The following is a 27,190-nucleotide window of genomic DNA, read 5'->3' as shown; positions in this document are numbered from 1 at the left end:
AACCACAACATCGGAAAACCCTGAAAAGGTATGAGCATCAGCAAAGGATGATTCACACAGGTTTCAATGAGTCTAGGCTAGCTGAGACAGACCCTTACTGTATCAGGAGTTATGGCACAGCTAATTACAGATAATCCAAACAGGTACGTGAAAGATTACCTTTCAAGTAATAAAATTAAAGCAAAACACCACAAACAAGCCACTGAACTGATTAAAGAAAAATTAGTAAAATTTAAAAATTGTTTTACATAGAAGGGTGTGACGAAGATGGAAACAACTGAACACTATACTGCTCATCTGCTCAGTTATCCTGAGGCATGTAACTTCTACTGAAATCAGGTTTTAAAATCAATTACACAACTCTGGGGACTTGAGTCTTCATTTATCCCTATCAAGTTTCTCTCAGTATCCAGAACTGAAACCAGCTAGCATGCTAACTACTAGGGAGTTGAATCATGTAACTTCCTTAAGAATATTAACTTTCAGAAATAATACAACTGATTCTATGAACGCCTATAAAGCTAGCAAATGATCAGGGAAAAGAATCACTTTAGGAGAGTTACATACTGTTTCAGGCATCACATGGACATCCTTGTATCATAGTAAATACCAAAAATTCTTCTGTGACAGTTTATCATTGTGATCAATCATTCTTCCAAAGGACTAAAAGCTACAAAACATCATGTCTTCCAGACTCTGCTACATAACTGTGCAATCAGAATTTTCTTCCTAGGTTGTGATGGAGTCAGATTAACTAATTAAGTTAAACTGTCTCTTCAAATTTAAGCTGCTACTGGAAAAACAGCTGCATCACTGCAGAGTCATTCTCATTATCCTGATATTCACATATGTAAAGGCCAAATTAAGTATGCATTCATGGGATACAGGAAAACAGGAACACAGTTACCACATCTACTACAAAAAACCACACACATTAGAACAGCAAACTATTTACTAGCAGCAGTGAGCAACTATGCAGAACTTAGTCTTAATTCAGATTGTGCTTTAAGAAACTGCTACCTAAATGAACAATAGTTAAACCAAACCTAACGGGCAAAATACTCATATTCTTACCTCCTTCATCTTCAACAGAATGTTTGATCAAGGTGTCAAGAGCCTTACTATAGTCTTCCAAAATCCAGTAAGCCATACTTCGCAGAAAAGGGTCACAATGCATGTTTCCTGAGCAATCTTTTCCCAGAAACACATTTCCCAAAATTCTCTTCTGTAGTATAGATTTGTAAGTACTAGATACTTCAAACTCCGACTCATAAAGTCTTGATATTACAAGAGCCAACTGAATATCATTCAGTTTTTCAAGGCAGACCTAATTGAAAATAAATATATTCACAAGATCAAACACTATAATTTCTCCTTTAATTAAAAGGATCACAAGACAGGAAGTGACATGAATCTGTTCAGACCAATGTAAACAGGTCTATCAGTTCCATAATAAATCAGCAGGAACTATTCAGAATAGCTGTGACCAACTACTATATGCAAGATCTGATTTGCAATTTGCTCATTTGAAGTCTGACATGACAACAGATCTTTGAAATCAAATGGCTTCAATAAATCATTTTTAGTGTGCACATACTACCTTTTGAAGCTAGATGTTTTGGTTACGAAGCTTTATAGAACAAACCCTTCATTAGTGAAGCAAATAATTTCCTCCCAACTTTTCAATTCAAACAAACCCAGGAAATATTTTTTTTTTGTGAAGGTATTCTCATAGCCAACCCACATCACTGCCAAACAGCCTTCGTTTTCAGATCTGGAACCTCCTAAAGAAAAACTATGTTGTTTTCATGTACGACAAGACAATCTGAAAGCAAGTTAATGATAGGTAGGTATCTTAACACTGTTATGGAGAAATTAACTGTGGGACTTCTTACTATCACTAATATGAGAGCTAAAACAGAATTAAAACATAAAGATCAAGGCTTTATATTTGTCATTAATAAAAAATCCCAGAATCTTCAGGGGTCATATTAAAGCAAAATGCAAGTAACATTCAAAACATTTGTAAGTTTGGGACAATATAACAGACTGAAACATTAAAAAAAAAGTTTATTATTTTATTACCTCCACTGCATCTTTTAGGTGTCCGGCCAACAAGAAAAATGCTGCAGAATGTTCAAAACGTTGTTTGCCAAGCAAAGAAAAAGCATTCTTTAATGCTGCTTTACGCCATCTATCCTCAGTAAAGTTGTTTCCAAAAAACTGTGTCATTTTAGTATCTTTTTGGGACCTGCATATTGAACATAATTGATAAAAATCTTACATATTTTAATAGATACATTACAACTCTTATTTGTCTCAGATGTCAGTAGAACTCTACACAGATCTTTTCATTAGGAAATACAGAGGCTCTCAGCCACACTGGGAGCTTCATATTTTAAAGTAACAAAAACTTTAGTATACAAAAACTAACGGTATTTTCAGCTAAGCAGATACAAATATAAAAAGCTCATTTTTCTCAGGTGAGTTCTCAAGAGTAAGTGACAATGCATACTACTTTTTAAAAGTTGGCAATGTTGATTATATTACAAAATGCCAGTTTGAAAGAGACATAATTCAGACCTCTGAACTTAGAAGTAAAATTTGTAACAAACTTTTCAAAAATATAACATGCCATTCCATACAATACACCGACAGTCCTTCAGAACCAAGAATTAAGCAGTGATTGCAATTACAGTAGATTTGAGACTAAAACTTGAAGTATGTACCTTCAGAAACAGCAACCGAATTACCTCAGTAAATGCAAGAACTACTGGTTAAATCTAGTGATTAATTTAAAAATTGAATCTCAGGTTAAAATGGTAGAATTTGTGCTTCTTTTGGATTACCACCAAATGCAATTTTTCTCCCGAAATTATACCAGACATTATGAAATTCCATGTAAGAGCTTGCATGTCTCCTACCTGTATAATCCCCAGATCACAGCCTTCTTTTTCATTGCAAGGTAAAAAATAGCTGCGTCAAGTGGATCATTGTTTCGCTGAAAAGCTGCTTTAGCCACCTGTGAAGACAGTTCAACAGCAAAAACCAATCAAAACGTAAATGACTCACAGTATTTCTGAGATTCTTGTTGCTTCTGGTATCCCATGCCCCAAAGTGCTTGGGAGGTCTCTTTAATACAGGATCTTTCCTCTCACTCTAAGTCTAACATAAGAATGCATGAAGATACCACAGCTTCAATCCCTCATTTCTGTTTGGTATTATTTAGCTAATGCTTTTCCAGTTCTAGAAGCTTTTTGGCAGATTTAATGGGAATGCCTACATCTGAAATCGTAACAAAATTAATTCATTAGTTGCTCTGGTAATCAAAGGACAGATGGAGTCTTGAAGAACAGGCTGGGACTAGTCACAACAGGAGAAGTTGTTTACAGGAGATTACTTTTGGAGGTTGGAAAGGAAAAAGGGGTAAGTGGCTGCAAGCCTAGTCCAAGACCCATGTAAGGTAACCTTAAATGCAGGCCCAGAATATTTGGAATTTCTTAATTGCAAGGCAGGTAAGTTTCATAAAGTGATAATTAATTACTTTTACTTTTCAATCTTCAGCAGAGAGATCCATTTTAGCACTTGGTGCTTTGTAGTCAAAGTATCTTGTGCATGTCATTTTCTAGCTCAATGCACCTGCCATTTCCAAGAGCTTAAAACAAGTGATAATGAGGCTAGGCTTATTGCTGCACCTATGATGATTAAAATACATACAAAAAAAACCAAATCCAAGCTAAAATATAACAATAGAAGGGTTTGTTATCATTAAAATGTATTGGTTTGCGAACAGATGTACAGTATCTTCGTAGAAACCTATCAGAAGTGGGGTAAAAGGAGAATCTTCTTTGTAACTGGTTTCCTATTTTTGCTATAAAAAAACCCTACATGCTTCATCTGTATATTGAGCATCCACAATAAGCAATGTACACTGCCACCTTTAAAATGGGAGTATTTAAAAGCCCAAGATGTACTTCACACTGGAATCTGAAGCCTCAAGTACTACAAAAACATCAAACACCTAAGTTCGTATTCATACCATAAACCAAGTGTACAAAAAAATACAGCACAAGACATTCAGAAACACTGAACATATCTGAAAATTTAAAACACATAAATACAAGGTAAACACCAGAGGACAGGTGCTTGAAAAAAGTCTGGCAATTTTGTTTCAGAATGTTATGTTTACCTTTTCTATGCATTTCCGTAGGCTATGGATATTTCGAACCCACCATCCTATACCCATAGCTCTGAGTTCTGACCACGATGGATCTCCTTTCTGCACTGCAGGGAGCATGCTCAATAGTTCTTCTTCTGCTACTGAATGAAATGCCCAGGCAAAATGACTAGTAGATAAGCCTATGTAATAAGCCATTAAAAAAAAAAAAAAAAAAAAGAAGAAGAAAGATTCACTAATAAAATAATCCAGAATCTTAAGTCAAAGAGGTGGGAAAGGGAGAAGGGAAGAAGGCAGAAATCCAAAACAAACACTTTGAAATGCATTTCTGGTAAGCCAATAGAAATTTAAGAATATTTGTAAGCACTGCATACCAAATATTAAAGAAAGCTCACTGCGTTGAAAGCATTTTTCACCTGCAAATTCTTTATGTAAGCTTGCAAGGAACAGTTACTGACTGAAGCTCAAAATACACTTATAGTGGGTGGCGTTAAGATTAGCCATGATGAAGTGCAACATACTGATTAAACTTTTCAAAGTTTTGAAAGGTAGGTTCACTATTTTGACTTAGATTAAAACATGCAAAGTTTCAGATAATCACAGTAGGAAACAGGTTTGAGGATAGAGATACAGAAAAAAACTGGAAAAAATGAAAAAAACACATAAGGAAGACAGCAATTACTAAGCAGCAGCACAGCCAGCTATAGATAATTGCAATTCTAGTTAGGGCCAGGAGATGCTTCTTTGCACAGAGGTGCACTCAGCTGCAGCTCTACAGATCCCTTGGAGGCACTTCTTACTCTCACCAATCTCTGAGCCCACCAGAAGCACAAGTATCTCAACTAGAAGTATTCCATCAGACAGCTAACTCAGCAGGGCTCTGCTGCGGCAGTCAGAGCAAATTCTTATCTGTGATGCAGCTGAGGGGTGCATGACTGTCATGATGACTAATGAAAGGGTAACAAAGCAATCACAGCCAGCCCTTCAGATTTGACTAGGCCTAATCAATCCAAATCTAATGTAATCCATCCCTTTTGTCATCTGCAGTATCAGGTTGGAACTACTTAAAACTATACCAAAGAAAACTATTTGAAATAGTTCATTGGGTAATTACAGTAAGCATATGAAAAAACATTTCACTCTTGAGTAGACTGTATGAGATTTTTTTCCCAAATATGCACTAAAAAACTGAGTAAACACATACTATATTTCCTACTGCATTACTGCTGCAGAAGGTTATTGAAACAACGTGGTCCTAGAAATACAGAAAAGCCAGATCTTTTGGGGAAATACAAAAAAACTAAAAGTAAAAAAGTGTTTTAAAAAAATCACTTTTAGTTCCAAGACCTGTACCTAAAATACAACAGACATTTTCTGCTTTGGCATACATTCATATTGAACAATTAAAAAAAACCAAAAAAACCAAAAAACCAAACACACAAAAAACCCCAACACAATAATTCATTGATTCTGCAGAGGCATGTCAACAGCACAGTGATCATATGTACAGCTACATCACAAAGATTCACCTCATCTAAAAAAACCTATCAGTTACCTTGGTGAAGCAGTTGAGCTCGATGTACAGGAGGAAGTGAAGTTGTTAGAAATGTATGAAGCCGAACAGCCAATAAAAATTTTAAACCACATTCATCAAGAGTTTCTCCACCTGGAATTAAATATTTTTATATGCACTTCAAATAAACTACTAGAAGTAGCTATTGGGTGTTTTAACAGAAGAAATATTTTACTGTTCTGTGATTACTAAGTAAGGCTTTAAATTCATACATATAATAGCTTAATCCATAATTCTTCCCTTTAAGGAAAGGGAAAGAGGAAAATTTCAAATACAAGTTTTCAAGTTATTTGTTCTTAATGCAAGAAAAAGTGTTATCATATAAAAAAAATTCCATAATCGTTTATCAGTTTCTCTACATATTGCAACAAACACTGGCCATTAAGAAAGCTGTCTCTAAAAATGAATTAGAAACAATTATGGTACGTGGACTGACAGACTAACACTGGCATTAACAGTTAGCAATACAAAATCTGATTTTATCAAAGTCTGAAGTCTTGAAACTTTAGTTAAAACAGTAAATGCAACGGCACAGTAAATTATACCAGCTACACTATGAAACTATGAAGTCTTTTCACAGGTCACAAAAATACTCCAAAATAGGAAAAACTCCCAAAAAAGGTTGTGAAGCATAGCAGTATGTTTAACTGGGAAGAGACATCTTACCCTGATTTCTGTCTCTGCTTTCTCCTATGTCAGTACTGGTAGTAGCAATTGTATCTGCCAAGGCCATCAACGACATTTGCTCCATCCTAGTCAGACCTGGCAAGCTTGAATGAAGCAAGTGACAGGAAAGAACCTGAGCATGCTCTGGTCCAAAGTAAGTTGGGCTGTACTGAGAAAGATCAATGACTTTTGGTTTCGAACTGTCTTCATCTGCATCAAATGTAACAAGTTCATCTGTACTTATAACAGTATTTTGAAAGAGATCTTCATAATTCTCATTGGGTGTATCTTTTTTACTTTGACTATTCTGATTATTAGACTTCTCTGAACAGGAATGAGATAAATCATCATCCGCAGCAAGTAGAGCATGCAAAGGCAACGGTGGAACAGAGTCTATTTCAATATAGTCTGTGGTCTCAGTTTTGCTGAATGTTTTGGGATCTCTTGCAGTACTTCCACTAGCACTGATGGTCAGAGATCTAAGCCTCTTATCATGATTAGGTTCAGATTCATTTACAGCAACAACTTCTCCAGCAATGCACTTCACCAAATGGGACAGAATGGCTTTTGCTCTACGTACTTTACCAAGATCCATGAGTTCCAACAGTTGATATGGATGGTACTGAGGTAAAGTGGGAGACAATGTATGAGCTGCTTCAAAAAGACCAGAATCTTCCATTTCCAGAGACAGATCACAGGCAGATCTTTTCCCACTAAGTTTCTGTGCAAGGCTGGTCATAGATCTGGTCAAGGTTCGCTTTGGTGGATGCAGAGCTGAGGCAGCTGATTGGCTTTGTTTCATTAAGCTAGTTATACACGGCATACTTCCGCAGTCTGTACTAACTAGTTCCTGCTTGGAAGAAGATTGCCACTGGGAGTAAACATGCATTTCACAATCCATTCCAACTACAAGAATGCCATCACGCACCCAAGACAAGGAGACTGGAAAAGGAGGTGACCCCTCTACAGATGAAACCAAGTCAACACAACGCAGCAGAACAAACCCAGAAAGGGTTGTAGCCTTCATACTGCCACTGTGAGAGACTGCTAAAATCTCCTTATCATTTTGTTCTTGCACTTTCCCAGACACCTGGCCAAACATATAAAGTTTTGACCCAATTCCCACTGTTAGAATATGTGAACCATCTTCTCTAGACATCCAATCTAAGCGTACCAAGTGCTTAGCGTTGGGCATAACATTTCCACCATGAGACAGAGAAACATCTTGTTGGTTATATGCCATTAAATTACTATCAATACTAACACCAGAGTCTAACGTGGTGCCTATCTCATCTAAATGAAGAGTCTGTTCTAGAATCCAAGAAGAACCCCCTGTAGATTCACATTCAAAAATACTAACATGCATTATAAATTCTTGAGAAAGACTACTATTTTTAGATGTTACCTGCTTGTACGCTACTGCTAATCTGTTTGTGTGTGCACAGCTAACTTCAGTTGGCCTTCCTGGAACATTAATAGCACTACTACTAAGAAGTCCATCCTCAATCAATAATGGCCACTCTTCCCATACATATGTAACATCACTGTGTGCGTTATATCCTGGCATGGAAGAAGCTGATGATTCAGTGGTAACTCTACATCTCCAGAATCGAACTTTCCCATCAGAACACAAAGTGGCCAGCAGATATGGTGCACGACAAACAGGATATATGGAAGAAGAACTTAGATGACCTAAAATTAAATAAAATACACTTTTACTTAGGGCAATATTAAAAAGCAAGTAAAAGAGTAAAGACATTTTTATTCAGTTATTTTACTATTTTGAAACAAAAAAAAATATTGTCACTTCCTCACAAAGAGGGTTGTTTGCAGGTCCTCACAAAAGGAGACAACATAAAAATACTATGAAACTGTTTTATTCTTTGTTTCCATTTCATACTCTAGAGAGGAGTCAAATTATACGACTTAAACCTGAATATTTATATCTATCATCTCTTTCATCAAACAAACATTTCCCATTCAGAAATCTAAAAATCTTTATAAAATATTTTGGAAAGACTGCTGATAGAAGCCTTAAAATTCAAGTACAGATACTATGAAAAAATTCATGAATGGCTACAAAAGCAAATTTGTGTTTCTAAAACACATTTTATTGCAAGAATCTGGAATTCAGTAAATATTATACCTTATAAAAAACAAAAGCTCTTAATGTTAACTCCAAGATGGAGATATAAACTCAGGAGAGCAAGTTTTAAAAAACCTTTTGAATCTACCTAATTTGTTTAAATTTTAACAAGTATCAAACTTCTTATTATTTTGTTTCTATTTTAAGACCAAAGTCAGAAAAGAAAAGATTCCTTATTTGATTCTTTAAAAAATAGATTACAAACCTGCTGATGGCTTTACACTTATTATCTCTACTCCTTCTGGTAAATTCAACTCTTGACTATACACCATTTTGGAAGACAGACTAAGCCAGCTGGTGCTCTGAAGGTTTGCTCTACAGGCTTGGTATTTTTGAGTGAAAGGTGATTGGATCTTCTCTGGATCTGGTGAAGAATGCAATTTTTCTGTTTGTGTTGCTGCTTCAGGTGGATTTGAATCTATTTTTTCACCTAAAAAAGTTTGCATTGTTAATTTAGAAAAGTCAATTATGTCTTTTAAAGTAAGAAGTAATTTTACTCACCTTAAAAGTTCCAAAAAGACAGCTAAAACATGACTTAAAATTTTACTTTCATTTTAATGAAATGTGTTCCCACATTCAGATTTAAGGAGAAATGCTAGCACACCACAGATGGAAAACTTCTGAAATTCTAGAACTGCTGAGAAGTTAAAGCTTAAACTTTTCAGAATTAAAAGAAAATCAAACTATAACCAGAAAGACCAAAACTGCAGAACAAAGAGGTATGTATGTGGTTATATATGGAAAATAATGCTTCATCAAGCACAAAATAGCCGAGCTAGAGAAAAATAAATTAAGATCTCCATGTCTTACCTTACAAATTGTGGAAAACTATTTTTTCAGAAATGTTTTGTTAATATTTGCTTAAAATGTAGGATCTTTGAGATTATATGACACAAATGCTTCATTATTAGGGTTTTTTTTTTTTTAACAAAACTCAACAACTGAAATATAAATTTGATGTGTTCTGGAACATGAAAATTGCCAACAGGTTGGCTGAAAAGCCTTATCAGTAACGTCATCATCATATAAGCAGATCAGAAAATTTTCATCTTTAGTCTTCTCATCAACTTATAAACTAATTGCAATAAAGTAACTGAAGAAATTCTGCCTTTGAAAGCAAGAGTAAGACAACTAGCAGTTTGGTTTAAGTGACGGGAATGTTGTAAGAGATTCCTTTGTTATGTGGTGAATGCCAGGTTTACACTTTCTTAAAATCTTTAAATGTTAACAGAAAACTACTGAAGTATATCATAGGTTACTTTAAAAGTTTAATAGTTTTATGGTAGTTTGCTAGTCTGAAAGAGAACCAGCAGCTTTCAGAACTTCAAAACTATTCATAATTGTAAAAGTATCTCTGAAGTTTAGGTGCTTCAGACTACAGTCCTATTTAGAACATGTGTAAACGCAAATTGCAGAACAAAAACTTCTGAGAAGCGAAAGATCTGAACTTGTAGGCCTTATTAAAACCAGATAAATGTATTTGCCCTTAGAATGCAGAAGTTATACCAAACTTTGAGCTCAGGCTGAACTCAAAAGCTTCAGCATTCTGAAGATTAATAAGTAATCAAGAAAGAATAGGCTGTGATGAAAGCTTGTAATCGAAGAATCACAGATTCTTTTCAAAATGCTGAAATACAATTTAGAACAGGCTGAATAGACAATATATTCATCAGATAGTGACTTTTCTTAAAACAGAAAACTATAAGGAAGAGGGCTTACCTACTGAAACAGGAATTGACTTCAAATGTAAATGCCACATATGTAGTAATGAATGGTTCTGAGCATACTCTATTACTATTAAGTAGAATTTTTCAGAGAATCCATTCTGCTGATTTCCTGATGAAATTCAGAACAGGAAGATCTTAGAAGTTATTCACCTGAAAGCAGAACTAAATTTTGCTAGCCTGAAAATAATCATATTATCATGAACTCATACTGAAATGCAATGGTATGACTGCATCCAACTCTGCTACATTAGTTTTCTCAGTGTTTTATCACAAGCAATAACCACTACAATTACAGGTATTCACATGAAGAACTGTCAATGTTTTCTTTTAGAAAGAACAACATATCTGCCTGAATTGACTATATTTAGGGTTAAATCACAGAACTTACTTTTAGCTCTACACCTTTGTCTTTTACATGTTTGTCCCTTAGATGCCTGTTACGGGCAACTGTAACTGTTAAAACCTTGAGGTAGATAGAGGTTTGTCCTTTAATGTATAAAAAGTATACAAACTACATCCAGAGAAGAAATGCCATTTCAACAGATGGGAAGTTACAGCCTGCTCTAATGAACAGGCTCATTGATCACAACCCAGCAGACCAACTACATAGCCTGGAATGCACAAGCAGTACACTGTTTCTTCCTAAGAAATTATCCGCTATAGGTCCACCCCAAGAAAAGACAACATGAGTTGCAATAATCAGTAGAAGCCCATTTCTGGAGCATGCACCAAGCCATTCTCCTTCCTCAGCACCAAAGTAAACCCATTACGGCCAAGGAGGAATAGTTGTTTAGTGGCCATCTTCCCTCCACGATTCTTTCAACCCTTCTTTAGGTGTGCATCTACATAAAACACCATCAAGAATAAGATGTATTTGCCCCGTGGGTTTGACATTGGGTTGCTTATGGTACTGCAGAAAAAACACAATTTCGTATGTTCCTTTTTTAAAAACAATGTGAGTTGAATACTTATATGCTTTATTAAAGAGGAAAGAGTGGGAGCTTTTAAAACTAAAAAGCTTTAAAGTACTAGAAAATATTTTCAAATTACAAAGTATGCAAATGATACACTTCTAATTTAAAAGTTTTTCAAAGGGTCCATTTAGCTCAAGTTCTTACATGGAACAATCCACAGAGACCTTCAGAACACATGCATATATAAACTGTTGTCCTTTTCTAAGATCAAATAGCTTCCATAGTTATCTTAAAGCCCTCTCTGTATATCATACTCAAGATGCAAACATGACAAATTTACACTGGAGTTACACTTCTTTCTGTTCTCTATTTTGTTCCTAATTTTCAACATCCTGTTTGCACTTTTTTACTTTCACTGAGAATTGAGTTGACATTTTCATTATGTCCATTACTCCAAATCTCTTTCTGGACTAGAAATAGCTAATTCAGAATTGATCACTATGTATATACAGTTCAGGTAATACTTCCCTAGATGTCTCCCTTTTAACAAAAACAAATGTTGAGTACCAAGTTCTTATGCAACATTTTGACACTGTTCCACAGTTCTGCTTCCTTTTATTCAGCATTACTTGTTATCACAAACTTTACTCTGACCCTTTTTTTTCCCACATTATTTCACTGGAACAGAGCAAAACAAAGCTGAGATGCCTGCAACACAACCACTGACTCACTTCAAGGAAAACTGATCATTTATTCCACAGCAATTCATATCTGACCTACAAATCCATACACGACTCACAGTATTGTGTTTTACAGTTCGGTTGGGGGGGATTTGTTTGACCTGTAATTTATTATACCGCAAAAGGACTGAGGAATGGTATTTAGCTGATGTAAAGGATGAACATTCACCATGAAAGAATGCAATAAGCTTTGTCTGTGTCATACCCTACAGTTACAGGCTCTACATTTAAAACCCTTTGCATACATGTAAGAAAGGTACCAGCAAAATACACTACAGGATGGGTATCTCATGATTTAAGCTACTTTATCAAAAATTTGGTTGCACACTACTCTTAAAGGAAGTGAAACACCTGTGAGTTTCATTAGACTAGGTTTTCTTCTTTGGTATATAAAGATCTCAAATCAGGTAAGGGGTTTGACCTTAAAAAGCTAAGATGTATAAAACAAGTTCCGTTTCCTCTGTGGAATGAAAAATATACTTTGTCTTCAATGTTCTATGAAAAGAATTACTTACCACAATCTGATAAATTATTCTTCTTTTCAGGTACTTCCTTCTCCTGGTGATGTAAAATGAACTCTTCTTGAAAAACATGCAATAACTGCGTTTTCCTGCCATGCTATGAAAGTAAAAACACACAACAAGAGAACATCATGGAGTGTACTGTTTAAGATTGCTCTCGAACATGGCAGCTTTTAACTTGATAAATCATACACGTCAATGAAAGATTTCTCAAGAAAACATACCTTCATTATTCAGAGCCTTCTAATTTACAGGTACTATGAAACCAAACGCAGGTGTATGTCAAAATCAAACTTTACATACCTTATCTTTTCCTGATGCAGAGCTACAGGTATAGCATTTATTATTATAACTTCTTAAACAAGTTAATTATGGTATAAAATGAGTATGGGGGGCAGGGGGGAAAGAAACTTACAAGCTCTGTGATAGCATCCAGTTCAATGATACATCCTGGGCGAGCCGTAGATTGCTGACTTATGATGTTAAAAACTTCACCAACATACTTCTGTTTAAAAAGAGTCAGGAGGGTGGTCTTGTTAACTCAGTTTTGTGCATTGCTGCGGCACAGCCTTCGAGGTAGGTGCAATACCACTAAGCAAGTATTAACTAAAGTATTAAAAATACACTGATTACAATCCACCAAGAACACAGGTAACATTCCCAGTTTTATCAAGAGCCGCATTGCTTTCGATGGCTGAAAGATGATGAGAACATTTGGAAAGACTCACATTCAGCCGTTTACTGTCCCTTCCCCAAGCTGCATTGTCTTCTCAACTTTTCCTTAGGATGGACAATGCACACACACAGTTTGTTGCTGTTATTACTCCTTGTAGTGCAAAGGTTTCAGAGGTACTTCCCAACCATTGACCTGCCTCAATATGCAGAGTTTGAGATTAAATGGAATGCAGTATGGCTACAATGCTAAAAATCTTTACCATATCTGTTTTTACAAGCCAAACTAAACTATCATAACCTGCAAAATCCTCAGCAATCAGCTTAGTTGCCAGCAAGTCTAAAACTAGTGCTACTGAATGAAGTTCCAACCTTCAGCCTTTTACTTACAGAAATTTCTGGATTGGAGAGCTCACACAAAAGTTTCTTAGCATCTATTACAGCTTGATATAATCTCAAATGCAGTCCATCACTAGCCACAAAGCAGGCACTTGGAGAATTACAGTATGCACCTGAAAAAATGAGAATGCAAGAAGTGCTAAAAATATTCAAACACCAACTTGCTCTCTTCTTTTTTTGGCAAAAGGCAATTTTGAAGTTATGAAAGAAAGCAATACAGCATAAGAAAAATTCTCTCTTCCTAGTTTATGTTCACAAGCAAAAACTACGAAGTTTAATGCTGCACTCGGCAAGCAAGTCAAAGTATAGGAAAGGAATTAAAAATCCCATTTACAAACCACAGCAAAATCTGCCTGTGCTTTTGAAGTGTTCAACATGCTCTGTAGTATGCACTAACATCCAAGTAATTTATTGCATTAGCTTCTAAAATACCAAACACATAAACGAAGGCAGAAGAACACAGGAATTCTTCACACTGGAATAAATAATTTCCAAGTAGCAGCTTGGAAATCTGTGAAATAAAGGACTCATGCTTAAAACTTTCCAATGCATTAAAATACATCTAAATTATCTATTTAACGGCATCATTACATTACATTACTTTTATTCCAGAACACTTCACAAATCAGAAAATGAAACTCACCAAGGCAATAGCTGGGTATAAGTGTGGGCAGCCATGCAACATTAGAAAAAGCTGAAACATGGAGAGAATTGATCCGGGCAAGTTCAGAAACTCCACCAGAAAAGGACAGAGGCCCAACCGGGTCAACTCGCCAAAGAATAAGTTCACTGTAAACCACATTGGGATCCTGAGATGTTACATTTGCATTGCCTCTACTCTGAAGTCTTACTGGTGACTCATGAGACTTTAAAGAATCATTTGCCTGTTCTGCATTCTCAACATCTGGTGAAATTAGAGCATTGTGATGTGAGGTTGTAAGCAGCAGTGGTAACACTGAGTGGCAAGCCAAGTCATTCAGATGAAAACGGTGACCACAATATCTCGATTTATGCGAAATACTGAGTACAGTTGAAAAAGCAGATTCCTCGGCAAAACTCACTAGCCACTGGTTCAATGACCCATCTGCATGTTTGGAAATCATCATAACATTAGGCGTGAAGATACTTAGTTTTAAACTGTTGGTTGATTTACTGTGTCCAGAAGAGATAAGCATAGATGAGGATCGTGTAAGGCCAGGAGGCTTTTGTTTGCCTTGTTGAATAGCTAAGTCAACATTTTTGGTACAAGCGTACATCACTATACTTCTGCAAAGGGAGTTTGCATCACCCGTTGGAAATGCAACAGGAATTCTCGAGACAAACGACACCTGGAATTTTTTGAAAGGGGAAAAAAAGTAAAGTTATTTTCTCACCATACTTCTCACTGACTAACAATGCATAACCCAGAAAAAATAAAAGTACCTGCACCTGGCGAAACATGCCAGGCTGGTATTCATCTAGCCAGTCCACATGCCATACCAGTAGTGAACCATCCATAGGATGTATACTGAATAGCATGTCAGCATTTTTACTCCATTCAGAAAGTAGTACTTCAATTTCATGATCAATAATAGCAGAAGATAAAGGAACAAGGCTTGAATTTGGAGTAGTTTTTTCATCCCCCGATTCCTTCTTTTCTTGACTTCCTTTTTGTTCATCTCCATTTTCATCAACCTCTAGAACACATAGAGATATATATTTATTATATTCAAAAGCAGAAGTATAACAAGCAGTGTTACTGGAGCACCTTTCAGGCCTTTTATAAGCCACTCATATAAGCACAAATTTAAAATAATGAAAGTTTTAACCAGAAATCCTCTAGTGGACCTAAATAACTAAAAAACCAAAGTAGTTTATATTGTACCTTAATTTGAAATACTTTTTTTTTCCCCATTTTATATAAATTTTTGCATGCATAGGTAGAACAAAAGCAGTCACCTCCAAACTCTATATATTTAAATTCATTTACTGTACTATATTATAGAATAAAGATATTTAAATTAGGTGCACATTGGTATTAAAAAAGTTCTTTCTAAGGTTGCACTTCCTTCCTTAAAAATGTTAAAAGTACACATTTTCAGGCAAAGGCCTCCAGGTCAGCCTGGAGTTTTATATAAATAACAGTTTTCAGCACAAATAATTCAGTCTCTGAAACAACCATAAACAAATTCAGAATTTCTAGATACAGATTTTTAAATGTCACTTAGGTATTTCCAGCATAAGGGAAGGAAATGCATAGAAATGCTACTGTAATCTGTCCATATCCTTACACGAGAAGTTGCCCATTTCTTCACCTGAAAGAAAACTACAAATTACTTCATAAAATGAAAGCCATTTGTCTATGATAAGACTTCTACCTTCTTCTGATCTGCCATCCATTTGATTAGACTCCTCGGTGTTAGTCTCAGGAGAATGATGCTCAAAACTCTTTTGAAGTTGTTGCAAAAATACTTCCATGGATAAGGTAAAATGAAGTTCTTTATTGTTTAGCCAGTGGACAACAAAAGGTCCACTTTTTTCTTCATTGTCACCAAGACTCAGAGATGTGATAGAAGGCAGTAGAGGAATATCTATAAGAAAAAGATGCTTACATTTTTGAAAACCAAGTAGTTTGGTCAAAAAATAATTTCAGATAAACTGCTTTTAAGCAGAAACCCTACCACGCAAAAATACACTAAGTGTATTGCCACTTGTCATTCCTTCCACCATCATCATCTACCTTCAGTATTAAATTGCTTGACTGCTACTACAAGACATGTTCCACAGGAAGGCTCTTGGGTATGCATTAGGATTACGTATGGCCTTGCACTGTTAACATCTTCATGATGTAACACTGTCTTGCAGGTTAATTTACCTTGTCTTTTGCTTCTACATCTCAGTGTGAATCAAATAATTTAAGCATTAATTTCCCAACATTTAGTCTACAATGGAGGTTGCAGTAGGTATACGCTGTAATCAGGGACCACATATGACAGGGGCTTACACCAGCAAAAAAGCAGTACAGTGACCAGCTGAGGTCCCCTGTTAACACCATCACATAAAAGCCAGAATTTGATTCCTGTAGATTCCATTACTATTTTACATTGCCCTATGATGCTACTTGGTGTCCCAAGTGGCTGTGAAAAATAAAGCACTAGTCACAAAGTAAGTGATGGAAGCAAGTACCAGACTGCTGCAGAGTAACATCATCTCAATTAAGCGTGCTAAAAAGCAGCTTAGATTATTTACTGCAATTTCCTCAAATGAGCCATACAGCAACATTGTACAAGTTCAACCTGCATTTAATTCCCACCTAGAAGTCTCCATACAGACTTCTCATTCCCTTCTATTCCCTATTTATGCAGCATTACTTAAATTCCATGCCCTGGGAGACAAAATACTTTTTACCCCAGTTCTGGATTTTGATTTTTTTTCAAAGGCAGTAATGGCTTTGAATTAATTACCCTCCAGCATAGCTTAAGAAAACAATAACCAAGAGCACACAGATAGAAGAAAGGACCATCAGGGCTTACCAGCAATGCAGGGAGGAAATGCAATAGCAGAAGGGGGCAAGAGGACCACAGAGTATTTAATAAATACAGTCTGTCTTCCTAAAAAGGCCAATTAACGCCAGTCTCAAAAATACTGTAATACATTTGGCAAAAACAGAACTTCAGAGGGAAGAATTCTGTTGACCTCTCTTTGGAAGTCAAAGCTACAGCAGATGTGAATAAGAAGGTGAACTAGAAAGATAATTTTCAGATTAGATTATAAATCTATGTACTTCGAATATGTATCAAAAGATCACTAAAGAAATCACTTCGCCCCCCCCTTCTCCTGCCTCAAAACTATCAACTTCTAACTGGTGCTTAGGTCTGGACAAAATCCTTTGTGAATTTCTATTTGCTTCATAAACAACATTCACTCTTTCCAGGAAACTAAGGTCTTAAAATTCAATACATTCTTCTAGATTTGCCTACAGATAATTTTGTCCTAACAACCATTGCTTATTCCTTTCACAGAACTCCACCGAGGCTGAATACCAGTATAAGTAACACTGCAGTATAAAAGAAGGTCTGAAGGATTTTGTTGCTATAAGAAAGTAAGTTTCAAAATTAAACAACAGAACACAAATACAGTAAAAATTAAGAGGACATCTATTCTTGTATATGATAGCATTAATTCTTAAAAAAGTCAAGTGGATGAGAGATAAAGCTGCTTTGGCCTTAGTTTTTATCAAGTACTCTGAATAGTCTAAGGGCAAATTTTCAAGTAAAAGATCATAAACTGATATAAATGAAAGAAAATACAATTAGGTTTTCAGATTAAATTTCATTTTAAAAGGGCAAACTAAAAGGTCTACTTAAAGAATATGGTTAGACCAAGGTATTTAAGGACTTGACTGTGAGCGAGGACAGATATTTCTGCAAATTAACATTTAAGATGGGAAAGTTTCATGGAGAACCTCTGAAGTAAGAACAATCCATTACCCTTCAAGCCACCAAGTTAAAGACCAAGTGATGAAACAGACAGTATCAAGATAGATAATATTAATACAGATAATGTAGAAGGAAAAAAGATTAAAAAGACTGAAGACAAGTGTTAGACACCTAGGAAAATCTTTTACCATTCTTTTCCAAAATGTTTTTATTCCCATTCTGTGAATTTGCTGTTGGGCACATTTATATTGCAAAAACTAAAAGCTAAATTAAAGTTTACTTAGTTACTACGTACAAACAAACAAGGAAAGAAGTGCATTAAGATCAGGTAAGAGAAAGACAGTGAAAGATCATGTGCTATGCACATGAAAAGGTTAGCTAGCTCCTTGTGCAATTTTAAGATGCAGAAAAGCAGAGAACTACAAAACTCCAAGATGATCTGGAGAAATCTTCCTCTATGACACTGGGCTGTAACATGTGTAATGACTGGAGGCATTTCCTGTAGAAATAGGATAACATTGATGGTACAGCACAAAACTGCAAGAAGATTCTGATATGACTAGAATCACATCAAGCCTATCTTTTAAAAGAACCATGAAACAACACTAAAAAAGGTGAAGATTAATCTTACAGGAAGAAGTGTTTACAGCTTGCTTAGCACAGAAATGGTAATGGAAACCAACAGTTGTTTATAATCATACCAGACACTATACAGCTACAAATATGAATTAATCATGAATGGCTTTAGGTCAAAATTGGCCTTTCAAACAAGGGTTAAGCAGGAACAAAAAAACCTAAACTATTTAAAAATACTGTAAGACAGAGCTTAACTAGTTCAAGAAAAGGATTATGTAATATGTTTGTTCATTAAGTCTAGATGCAGGAAATCACATCACAGCAATAAAACCTTAATGAAAGGTCATCAATATTGCACTTCTATTCAGTTTTTCAACGAGGAGACGTGCTTCATTTACAGCAGACACAAATGATTACAGAGACAGAAATATTAGCAAGTATAGGGGATTTTGCTTAATGCCTATCATGATACTGCTTGAGTGCAAGAGATTATTATTAATAAAGTTCATGGTACAAAAGATGAAGGCGTGTTTTGCTTGGTTTAGAGACAGAAGTACAGGGATGTCTGCCTACTTCAGACACTTAAGTGTCAGGTACTCATTTTAAGAAGCTTGGACACTAATTTATCAGCATGCTCCCAGTATCATACACAATTCCCAGTGAATTTGTAATTCCAGTTACAAATACTTAGCCTTCTGCATCTCAGACCACTGTCAATCTCAGTTAAAAGATGATCAAAAATGAAAGACAGGATTACTGTAGAGAAAATTTACTCAAATAATTCTATGACTGTAGAAAGAAGGTTCTGTCATCCATTAAATGAAACTAACATGCTAGTAATTTTGCATAATCATGTAAACACTGTACAAACACATCTGAGCCAGTCAAGCTTACACAGACAACACAGACCTAAAAGAAATTGTGGCTCACCCTGTAGCAAAGACTTAACACAGTTCTTACCTGTGGCTGGATTGATACTGGCAGCAATATGGAAGTGACAAAGTGCATTCGCATGAGGAGGGATGTTCCTGTGAACTTCGTGGGGGTCTTGCTGATGTGGAGCATATCCAGTATGTGCTACAACAGCACCCGACCTCCTCCTTCCTCGTCGAAAGTGCCTCAGGTTTAACTGCATGAAGAATAAGGTGTCATTTTAATTCCTTTCAAAAAGAAAAAGCAGATTTAAACTGTAAGATGTTTTCTAGATATTAGTAAATGAAATTTTTCAGTTTAAAAGCTACTTTAAACCATTGTTGGAGTTTCTCGGAAAAATTACACTGTGCAGGTTGTGTCTGCAGGAGAGACATACTAGTGCCTTCAGATTCATTTATGAAGGCACATACAGTACCTCAACATAGTAACTGCTTCATATTTCAGTCTCCAGACAATGCTCATGCAGTTTTTATACTTTGACAGAAAATACTATGTGGAACTAACAAAGCAGCAAAATTGAATAATCTCATTTCAGAGACTGTCTCACTCCACATACTGCACAGTTCAAGCCCACTGACCTGTAGATACCTACACAAGCACCAAAAGATACAAGGTGGTATACAATTTATATTAAGGACTGTATTACGCTCTTGCTATTCCTCTTTACTTGCTATCCTTTGCATCTTACCACAACATGTTCACATAGAATAGTTTTCTCTCCATTTTCATGTAATTGTTATTTCTGATGTCTAATGTTGCCTCTTATTTTCAACAGGAACACAGAACCGTCTCCAGCTTCCTTTCCTCTCCCCTCTCTGAATATTTTTTCTTCCTTGTGTTTTGCCTTTCAGCCCACAATGCCCACACATACAGTTTTGTAGGAGATCACTAATGCTTCACCTTCCCCCTGCTTCCCACTGATTAGAAAACACGTGTCTGGTAAGGATCATTTGCCTTACAGATACAGCTTACAAGCACTGTGCTCTACTGGAGGACTACAGCAGAAAGGCAACAAAGGCTACCTTTCTTCCCTCTGTATTATCACTGTCTTTGCAGTTGCAGAAGCCAGAGAACATCTCAGCCTCAGAAGTAACAGTTGAGCCCCTACCATATATTTTAAAGCAGTATCATTAGCGGGTTTCACATAACCTATATACAATATGTGCTCCATACTGTTCCTAGTCCTGTGAACTACATATTGGATTGCACTTTGCTTCAGTCACCAGAGCAAGACAGGCAGTAGTGACATAAGAACAGTGTGTCTTCTAAAGTGAAAGTTCAGTAGGATGGCCATCAGATTAATCTTCCCAAGGAAGATTTCAATTAAATTCACTCTTTTGTAACATTTTATGCATATCTATGGCATAAAGGATTTCAGCTTAATATACCTGTTCAAGCTATTAATTACAATCCTGTCTAAAATTACATGTGTGTGTATATGTGTTCAATATCTCTGTTCAGTTTCACTTCTTACCTCTAAAGCGTTTTGCACTTTCTCCTTACTTGAAGTATTTCTTTTGAAGTTATTTGTGAAGTTCACTGATCCACTCCAATTGTTGTATCCTCCACCATACAACAGACTGTCATTGGGTAACAAAGTCTCTGCCCAGAGACGACAAACATTATCCTTACAGCAAGTCAGGAGTACATTGCAGACAGCACCACTAATGAAAGAAAATTTAAGGCGTGAAGAAGCTGCTTAGCTGCTTACTGTCACATATCAACATAAAGCAACAGTTCCAGTTTTCCTTTATCAGTTTCCAGAATTGCACCAAGTAATTTAAAGACAGTACACAAACAAAAACTCAACAATCCATTCTTAGGAAAACAAATTATGTATGAACTACTTCCTTGTCTATTCAATATCTGAATATGAACTACCGCAAACTTCATTACACAACTGTGCAACACCAAATCATGGATCTTGATTCTAAATTAAAAACGTAGGCTTTTTCTACTCCAGCTATGACTAATTCTGTGAAGTCCTTCACATAAAAAAAGCACATAAAAAAACCTATTCTGGATACCTGTTCTCAATTCTCCAGATCTTACTGCTATACAGCACTTACAAAATTCTATAGCCAAACCAGAGAAACCACAGTAACACCAGGAATAAAACAGCCAATTTAAAACTACAAACTTTTCTTAATAACTATTTTTTTAAATGCAATTTGTGTTACATATACATAAAAAAAAATTAACCTAAACTAGGCACTACAAAAACCTATGCAGATCATCCAGTTTCCAGTTCATGTAAGTTTGCAAACTGATTTTAGCTAAGACTTGAAAACTATATGGATCATCTGACTGGACTATACAGCAGTAAACTTCCTCAGGCATCATGGAGGAGGTGAATTTCCAAAACTGATTTAAGGATTACAGTAATGGCTTCATAAGGAGTCTTCTACTTAAAGGTTCTTATATAAGAGGATAAACTTGCTTAAACACACTAAGGTATGCAGAATTCAAATGGCTACTATTTGGAATAATACAGCAAAAAGACGGTTGCAAACTTGCTAATACTACTCCAGTTTGAGATCGCAGTTAGTACTGAAAACTAGGGACAGGTTATTTAGGAATCATCCAAATACATGCAAAAAAAATGAACCAGGCCCAAAACATCAATTCCAAATGATCATTTTAATAAAATCTCCAGATACTGTTTCTGACAGGGGTCCGGTTTTACACTAGGTAGAGAAGTAAGACAGAAACAATTAAACGAGAAAGATGAGAAATGACAGTTTTAATCTGCTCTGATTCCATTAGGACACAAAAAGACAGAACAAGCTGACATCAAATGCATGCATGGTCATTTAAGACAGAGCAACCAAAAAGATGCAAGGAGAGGTAATTTTACAATATCCAATTTTACATTTAGTCCAATCTCTAAGCCAGTTTGTGGGACTCCCTTTCTATCTTTCCAGTTCCTTCCCAGGTAAAATGATACTTACCAATCTCCCAAGAACTTCAGTGTAAAAGAATTAAGACCAACACACACAAACAATAAACAAGGTCTGCAAACACTAATAACCTCAGTAAACTGTAAAACTTGTGTGACTGTTGACTGCACAGCTGGGAAGACTGTACAGTTTAGGGGTTTTGGGGCATTTTACAAACATCAGATTATTAGAACTACTGACCGTGGCATGAATTTACTGGTCTTTCTCCATGAAAATGAGTTTACTGATCGAGGGTGAGCCAAATACACAAATGAAAAATCAATTTTTGCTTCATTTTCTGGACTTGTGCCAGGTGGTGTTACGGCTGATCGCCAACTGTCTGTATTGTACCATACCTTCACAAGACAATCATCCTGGGGAAAGTAAAAAGACAGTAAGACTACCTTGCATAAGAATATGATGCACTTCATGTACTTCTAGGTACGTCTCCTGGGTTTGTATTTTTTCTTTTAAGCAGAAAACTTTTCTGGCAGCAGAAAGTCAGTTCAGTAAACAGAACTTCAAAAGCTGATCTTAAAGAAAACATGGTAGCAGAGCTTTCTTTTAATCTCTCTTGCCATTATTAACTTGGATTTAATTTTGCTCCTTCTGAACAGCTGCCAGTTTTTAACCACAAAAATGCAAGCTGTGCTGGCTTGAGCTGGTGTTCAAATGTTAATACAATTAATTGTACTTTGACAGAAAACCCCCAAAACCTACACACACATATTAAAGTGTTAGGAATATAAACAAAGGTCAAAGAAGACACCTCAAAAAAATCAAGCTCAGTACTACTCAGCCTGCTTTTCTTACATATGTATATATATAAATTGAAAACATCATATTCCCAGTATTCTACTTCTGATGCCTTTAAAGGACTAGTCCTGTTTCTCCTGGAGAAGACAACCAAGAGGGCATCTTTTCAATGCCCACAAATAGCTTTGGGGCAAGTGTCAAGAGGATGGGGCCAGGCTCTTTTCAGTGATGCCCAGCAACAGGACAAGGGGCAATGGGCACAACCTGCAACACAGGAACTTCCATCTGCATATGAGGAAGAACATTTTTACCTTGAGGGTGACAGAGCACTGGACCAGGCTGCCCGGAGAGCTGGTGGAGTCTCCTTCTCTGGAGACATTCAAAACCCGCCCAGATGTGATCCTGTGCAACCTGCTCCAGGTGAACCTGCTTTAGCAGGGGGCTGGACTAGATGATCTCAAGAGGTCCCTTCTAACCCTGACCATTCTGTGATTCTGTGACTAGATAAATTAATCTGGATCTAGATTCCTAAGTTGCTGATAAACTATTAAATATGAATGGTAGTGAAATATTATATTAACCTTGGTATGCTTAACATAACCCTCTTGAGGGGAGGTTGTTTTGCTGACCAGCACCTTCTCTCATAAAAAAATGCACTTTTTTTTCTGTGTCATATTTCTTTAATTTTAAAGATTCTGCAGACAGGTAATTAACTTAGTAATTTATGATAAAAAAACCCATTACTCATTTTCCTACTTAGTAATTGTGCTTTGCCTGAGTTTGTAATCTAAGATGACACAACAGGATATAAAATATTCCAGTCAAAAAGTCTGCAAGAATATTACCCCACAAAAGCTATTTTCAGATTAATTTATTTTCCTACAATTCAATTGTAACATTAGACTCCATTAAAACCTGATCTTTAAAATAAACTCGTTTTGAACAAAAAAAATATACAGTGAAATACATACAGTACATATTGCCAACAATAACAAAATACTTTTTTTAAAAAATAAAACCTGTAATCAAACAATTTTCTAAGTAATAGTTATCTTAAACATGACTGGAATAAATCTCCTTTCAGCCAGTAAATCACTAAAGACACCGCAGAACATTTAGCAAGCAATATGGCATCCCAAACAAGCAAAAAAGTAATGGAGCGTAAGAATTTGTTGCTTAGTTATTATTCTGAATCAAGTTTATCAAGGAAATCTAGTATTTCACTTCAAGTATTAGAAACTAGTCAGTTTAGTTTATAGAATACACTTCATTTAGAAAAAGGAAATTTAGACTATTTTACAGATTTGTTACATCTTTGTCTCCTCCCTAAAGATAGGAGATGCCTTAAAAGTTTAGCCTTCTAAGCAAGCATAACTATCTGAAATGGCAAGCTTTAGAGGAAAAAACTAAACACCTACAACTCAGCAAAGTATGTTACTCATCTGTTCTTGATGCACACAACTGAATCATGACAATATAGATGACAACTACCTTTTACAAGCAAGACTTGTTTGCAGATTGAACAGCCCTTGAATCTTTCTGCTTCAAGCATGTATTACCAGGACATTATGATCTAACCAGCAAAGTTCCACACACTATTACCAAATCAAACATTGTTCTAACCAATCTTTATGTGTACGTGCCAAATTTTCAATCACACCTCTGACGCAGACTAGACCAAACTGCACAACTGTCTTTCATTCTTAAGTCTGAAACTCATTCTGTCAGGTTAACACTGTTCTGGAGTCTGTTACACTTACAACAGGTTTTCACTAGTCTCATCAACGGCATTGTCCCGCATAACCTTACATACTAGCATTTTGTTTCCTTTGTAATAATTCTGCAGTCTCTGCTAGGTTCTTTAGTTGGTAGCACATACTTTATGCTTACCTGCATCTGTTAATCTGTATTAAAACTGCTTATACCGTTAAACAAACAAAACCCAAACAGGAAACTTGTTTTTTAAATAGTAATCTGAAAGCCTTTTTTTTTTCCTACAATCTACTTTGATAATGCCATAAATTCTCAAAGATGGATCTGGACATTCTTAAGGGAACTTTTTGACCAATGTCAATGAGACTCTCCCCTCAAAAACAACAGTGCTATCTGCAGAAAACTACTCATTTCATATCCCTTAACAAGTCATATAAATTCTTGTATGGATTTGTCACACCTTTTCACTGAACCCTCTACATGATCTTGATTTTTTTTCTGCTTTGACTTGTTATGTTATATTCTCTTACAAAACCTGAACAACAAGTTTTGTAGTATACAGAAAATATTAGTTCATTAGTGTTTAATGAAGTGAAAAGATATGATGGTGACATTTTGTCTCCCCCCACTCCACCCCACCCCCCTGCATTTTTTTGGCAATGCTTTTGCTTTTTCTGATAAACCACTCAATACTGAGCACACAGAACTGATCTCCAAAACTGGCCACAAACATGGACATTAATTATGTGTGAATATACCTGTGGCGGGGAATGTGAATTATCTTCTATGTACACAAACAGGCATACAGGTATTTATGCAAAAATATATTAAAGGGCTATTTTTTATTAATAGTGTCACAATAATAATCAAACACTGAATATATTTTCTCACTAGAGGAATATCCAGCAGTGAGCTTATCCACACGTCTCCCCCATTCCCCAAAACTCTTCTCTTTCTGACTTCTTATAATTGGGTACTGATTAAAAATAGGTATTTTAAAAGTGTAAGCACTGAGTATTTGTTGGGCACCCTGCCACATACTACCTTTTTCCCAAATAGATATTTACCAAAACGTAGATGTGCACAGAGGGATTACAGGAAATACTAAGCAAAAAGTATAAAAAAGAAAATTTTCATTAAAAAGCTTTTTATTTTTTTAATTGTGTCTTTTGTTTTGTTCATTTAATAGCTTATTTGAGTTAGTGCAAAATAATTAGAAAAAAATGCTTACCTTTCCAGCAGTAGCAAAAAACTCCCCATCTGGTGAGAATTTCATTAAACAAATTTGAGAAGCAGTTCTATGAAATAAAAGACAATTAAAAACAGAAAATAAGTTTTAAGAACTTTTTCAGGACTCTAAACCTTTTTTGCCCTTGAACTCATAAAAATGATTTAATTCTTAAATGCAAGTGTACATCGTACTGTGTGGAACAACTTCAGCTTTAACAAAGTCCAGGACTAGTAGGCAAACTTGTGTACAACACATAGTAGTGGCCGCACAGGAAAAACAAAGCCAAAAAGCTACAGCTGAGGGCGCTACAATATTCAATATTCCAAAATATTATATGACAAAACCAGCTGCCAACAGATTAAACTGTACGCAGATATGCTCTACTTCCACTTCACAATCATTTGAAATTTCAATTTATTTCTGCTGTCCCATATTATCTTCCAACTTACCTGAAAGACATCTCCATTTTTCACACTTCCTACAGTTGTAACTCAAGAAAACAAAAAGGTGTAAAACCAATAATGTAGTTAAGTAATATCTGAAATTTCACATTATTAGCCACACTGGTAAAGACGCCACACCAAAACAATCTAAACCCTAAGTATGTGGTTCATTTTTGCTGTGTTTTACTTTCATTGGAAATACCAATAAATGAGCTTTTTTTTCATAGGTTTTGAAGCATCAAAGCTATTGCTTAAGTGACAGTCTTATTAATGGCAACAAGAACATACAAGAATTAAATTCTGCAGCACAAGTACAGTATACATTTTCAATGTGACTTAATTAGACATGTCTAACAGGTTGTAAAGGCCCGACTTTCAGGAAGGATTAAGTTAGCCATCAGGTCAACAAAAGCATGATGCATTTAGTGTGTGCAGTAGCAACCACAAGTCAATTACAAAAGACATACACCAAAGAAAGTAAATTTCCACCTAGATCTAAGCAACATTCTCCTAGTACAGCCAGTATGAAGACATTTGGGAACCCCTCCTTTGGACATTAAAGATTATTCTGGCAAAGAGTAGTACTGCAAAATCACTATCTTGCAAACTTTTCCTTAAGAAAAATCTATTCTAAATCTAACTGAAG

The 27,190-nt window shown here is 35.8% G+C and overlaps 1 protein-coding gene across 1 annotated transcript in view; it reads right to left on the bottom strand.

Moving 5' to 3' along the window:
- DMXL1 (Dmx like 1) overlaps positions 1 to 27,190 on the bottom strand; it is a 76,192-nt gene that overhangs the window by 37,540 nt on the left and 11,462 nt on the right. The window contains exons 3-21 of the mRNA XM_037373815.1: positions 27,012 to 27,091; positions 26,102 to 26,168; positions 22,603 to 22,775; positions 20,937 to 21,126; positions 19,490 to 19,658; positions 15,893 to 16,105; positions 14,958 to 15,211; positions 14,179 to 14,863; positions 13,527 to 13,648; positions 12,880 to 12,969; positions 12,459 to 12,561; positions 10,282 to 10,398; positions 8,768 to 8,992; positions 6,417 to 8,108; positions 5,733 to 5,843; positions 4,190 to 4,359; positions 2,925 to 3,022; positions 2,086 to 2,251; positions 1,075 to 1,327 (exon numbers count right to left, since the gene is read on the bottom strand). Of these exons, the coding sequence (XP_037229712.1) occupies positions 1,075 to 1,327; positions 2,086 to 2,251; positions 2,925 to 3,022; positions 4,190 to 4,359; positions 5,733 to 5,843; positions 6,417 to 8,108; positions 8,768 to 8,992; positions 10,282 to 10,398; positions 12,459 to 12,561; positions 12,880 to 12,969; positions 13,527 to 13,648; positions 14,179 to 14,863; positions 14,958 to 15,211; positions 15,893 to 16,105; positions 19,490 to 19,658; positions 20,937 to 21,126; positions 22,603 to 22,775; positions 26,102 to 26,168; positions 27,012 to 27,091 (4,978 nt within the window). The remainder of the gene's footprint in view (positions 1 to 1,074; positions 1,328 to 2,085; positions 2,252 to 2,924; positions 3,023 to 4,189; positions 4,360 to 5,732; positions 5,844 to 6,416; positions 8,109 to 8,767; positions 8,993 to 10,281; positions 10,399 to 12,458; positions 12,562 to 12,879; positions 12,970 to 13,526; positions 13,649 to 14,178; positions 14,864 to 14,957; positions 15,212 to 15,892; positions 16,106 to 19,489; positions 19,659 to 20,936; positions 21,127 to 22,602; positions 22,776 to 26,101; positions 26,169 to 27,011; positions 27,092 to 27,190) is intronic.

The sequence above is a fragment of the Falco rusticolus genome, chromosome Z, assembly GCF_015220075.1.
Source record: "Falco rusticolus isolate bFalRus1 chromosome Z, bFalRus1.pri, whole genome shotgun sequence".
NCBI lineage: Eukaryota > Metazoa > Chordata > Aves > Falconiformes > Falconidae > Falco > Falco rusticolus.
Note: the sequence above shows the minus strand (reverse complement) of the source record. Positions and strands in the feature narration are given on the sequence as shown.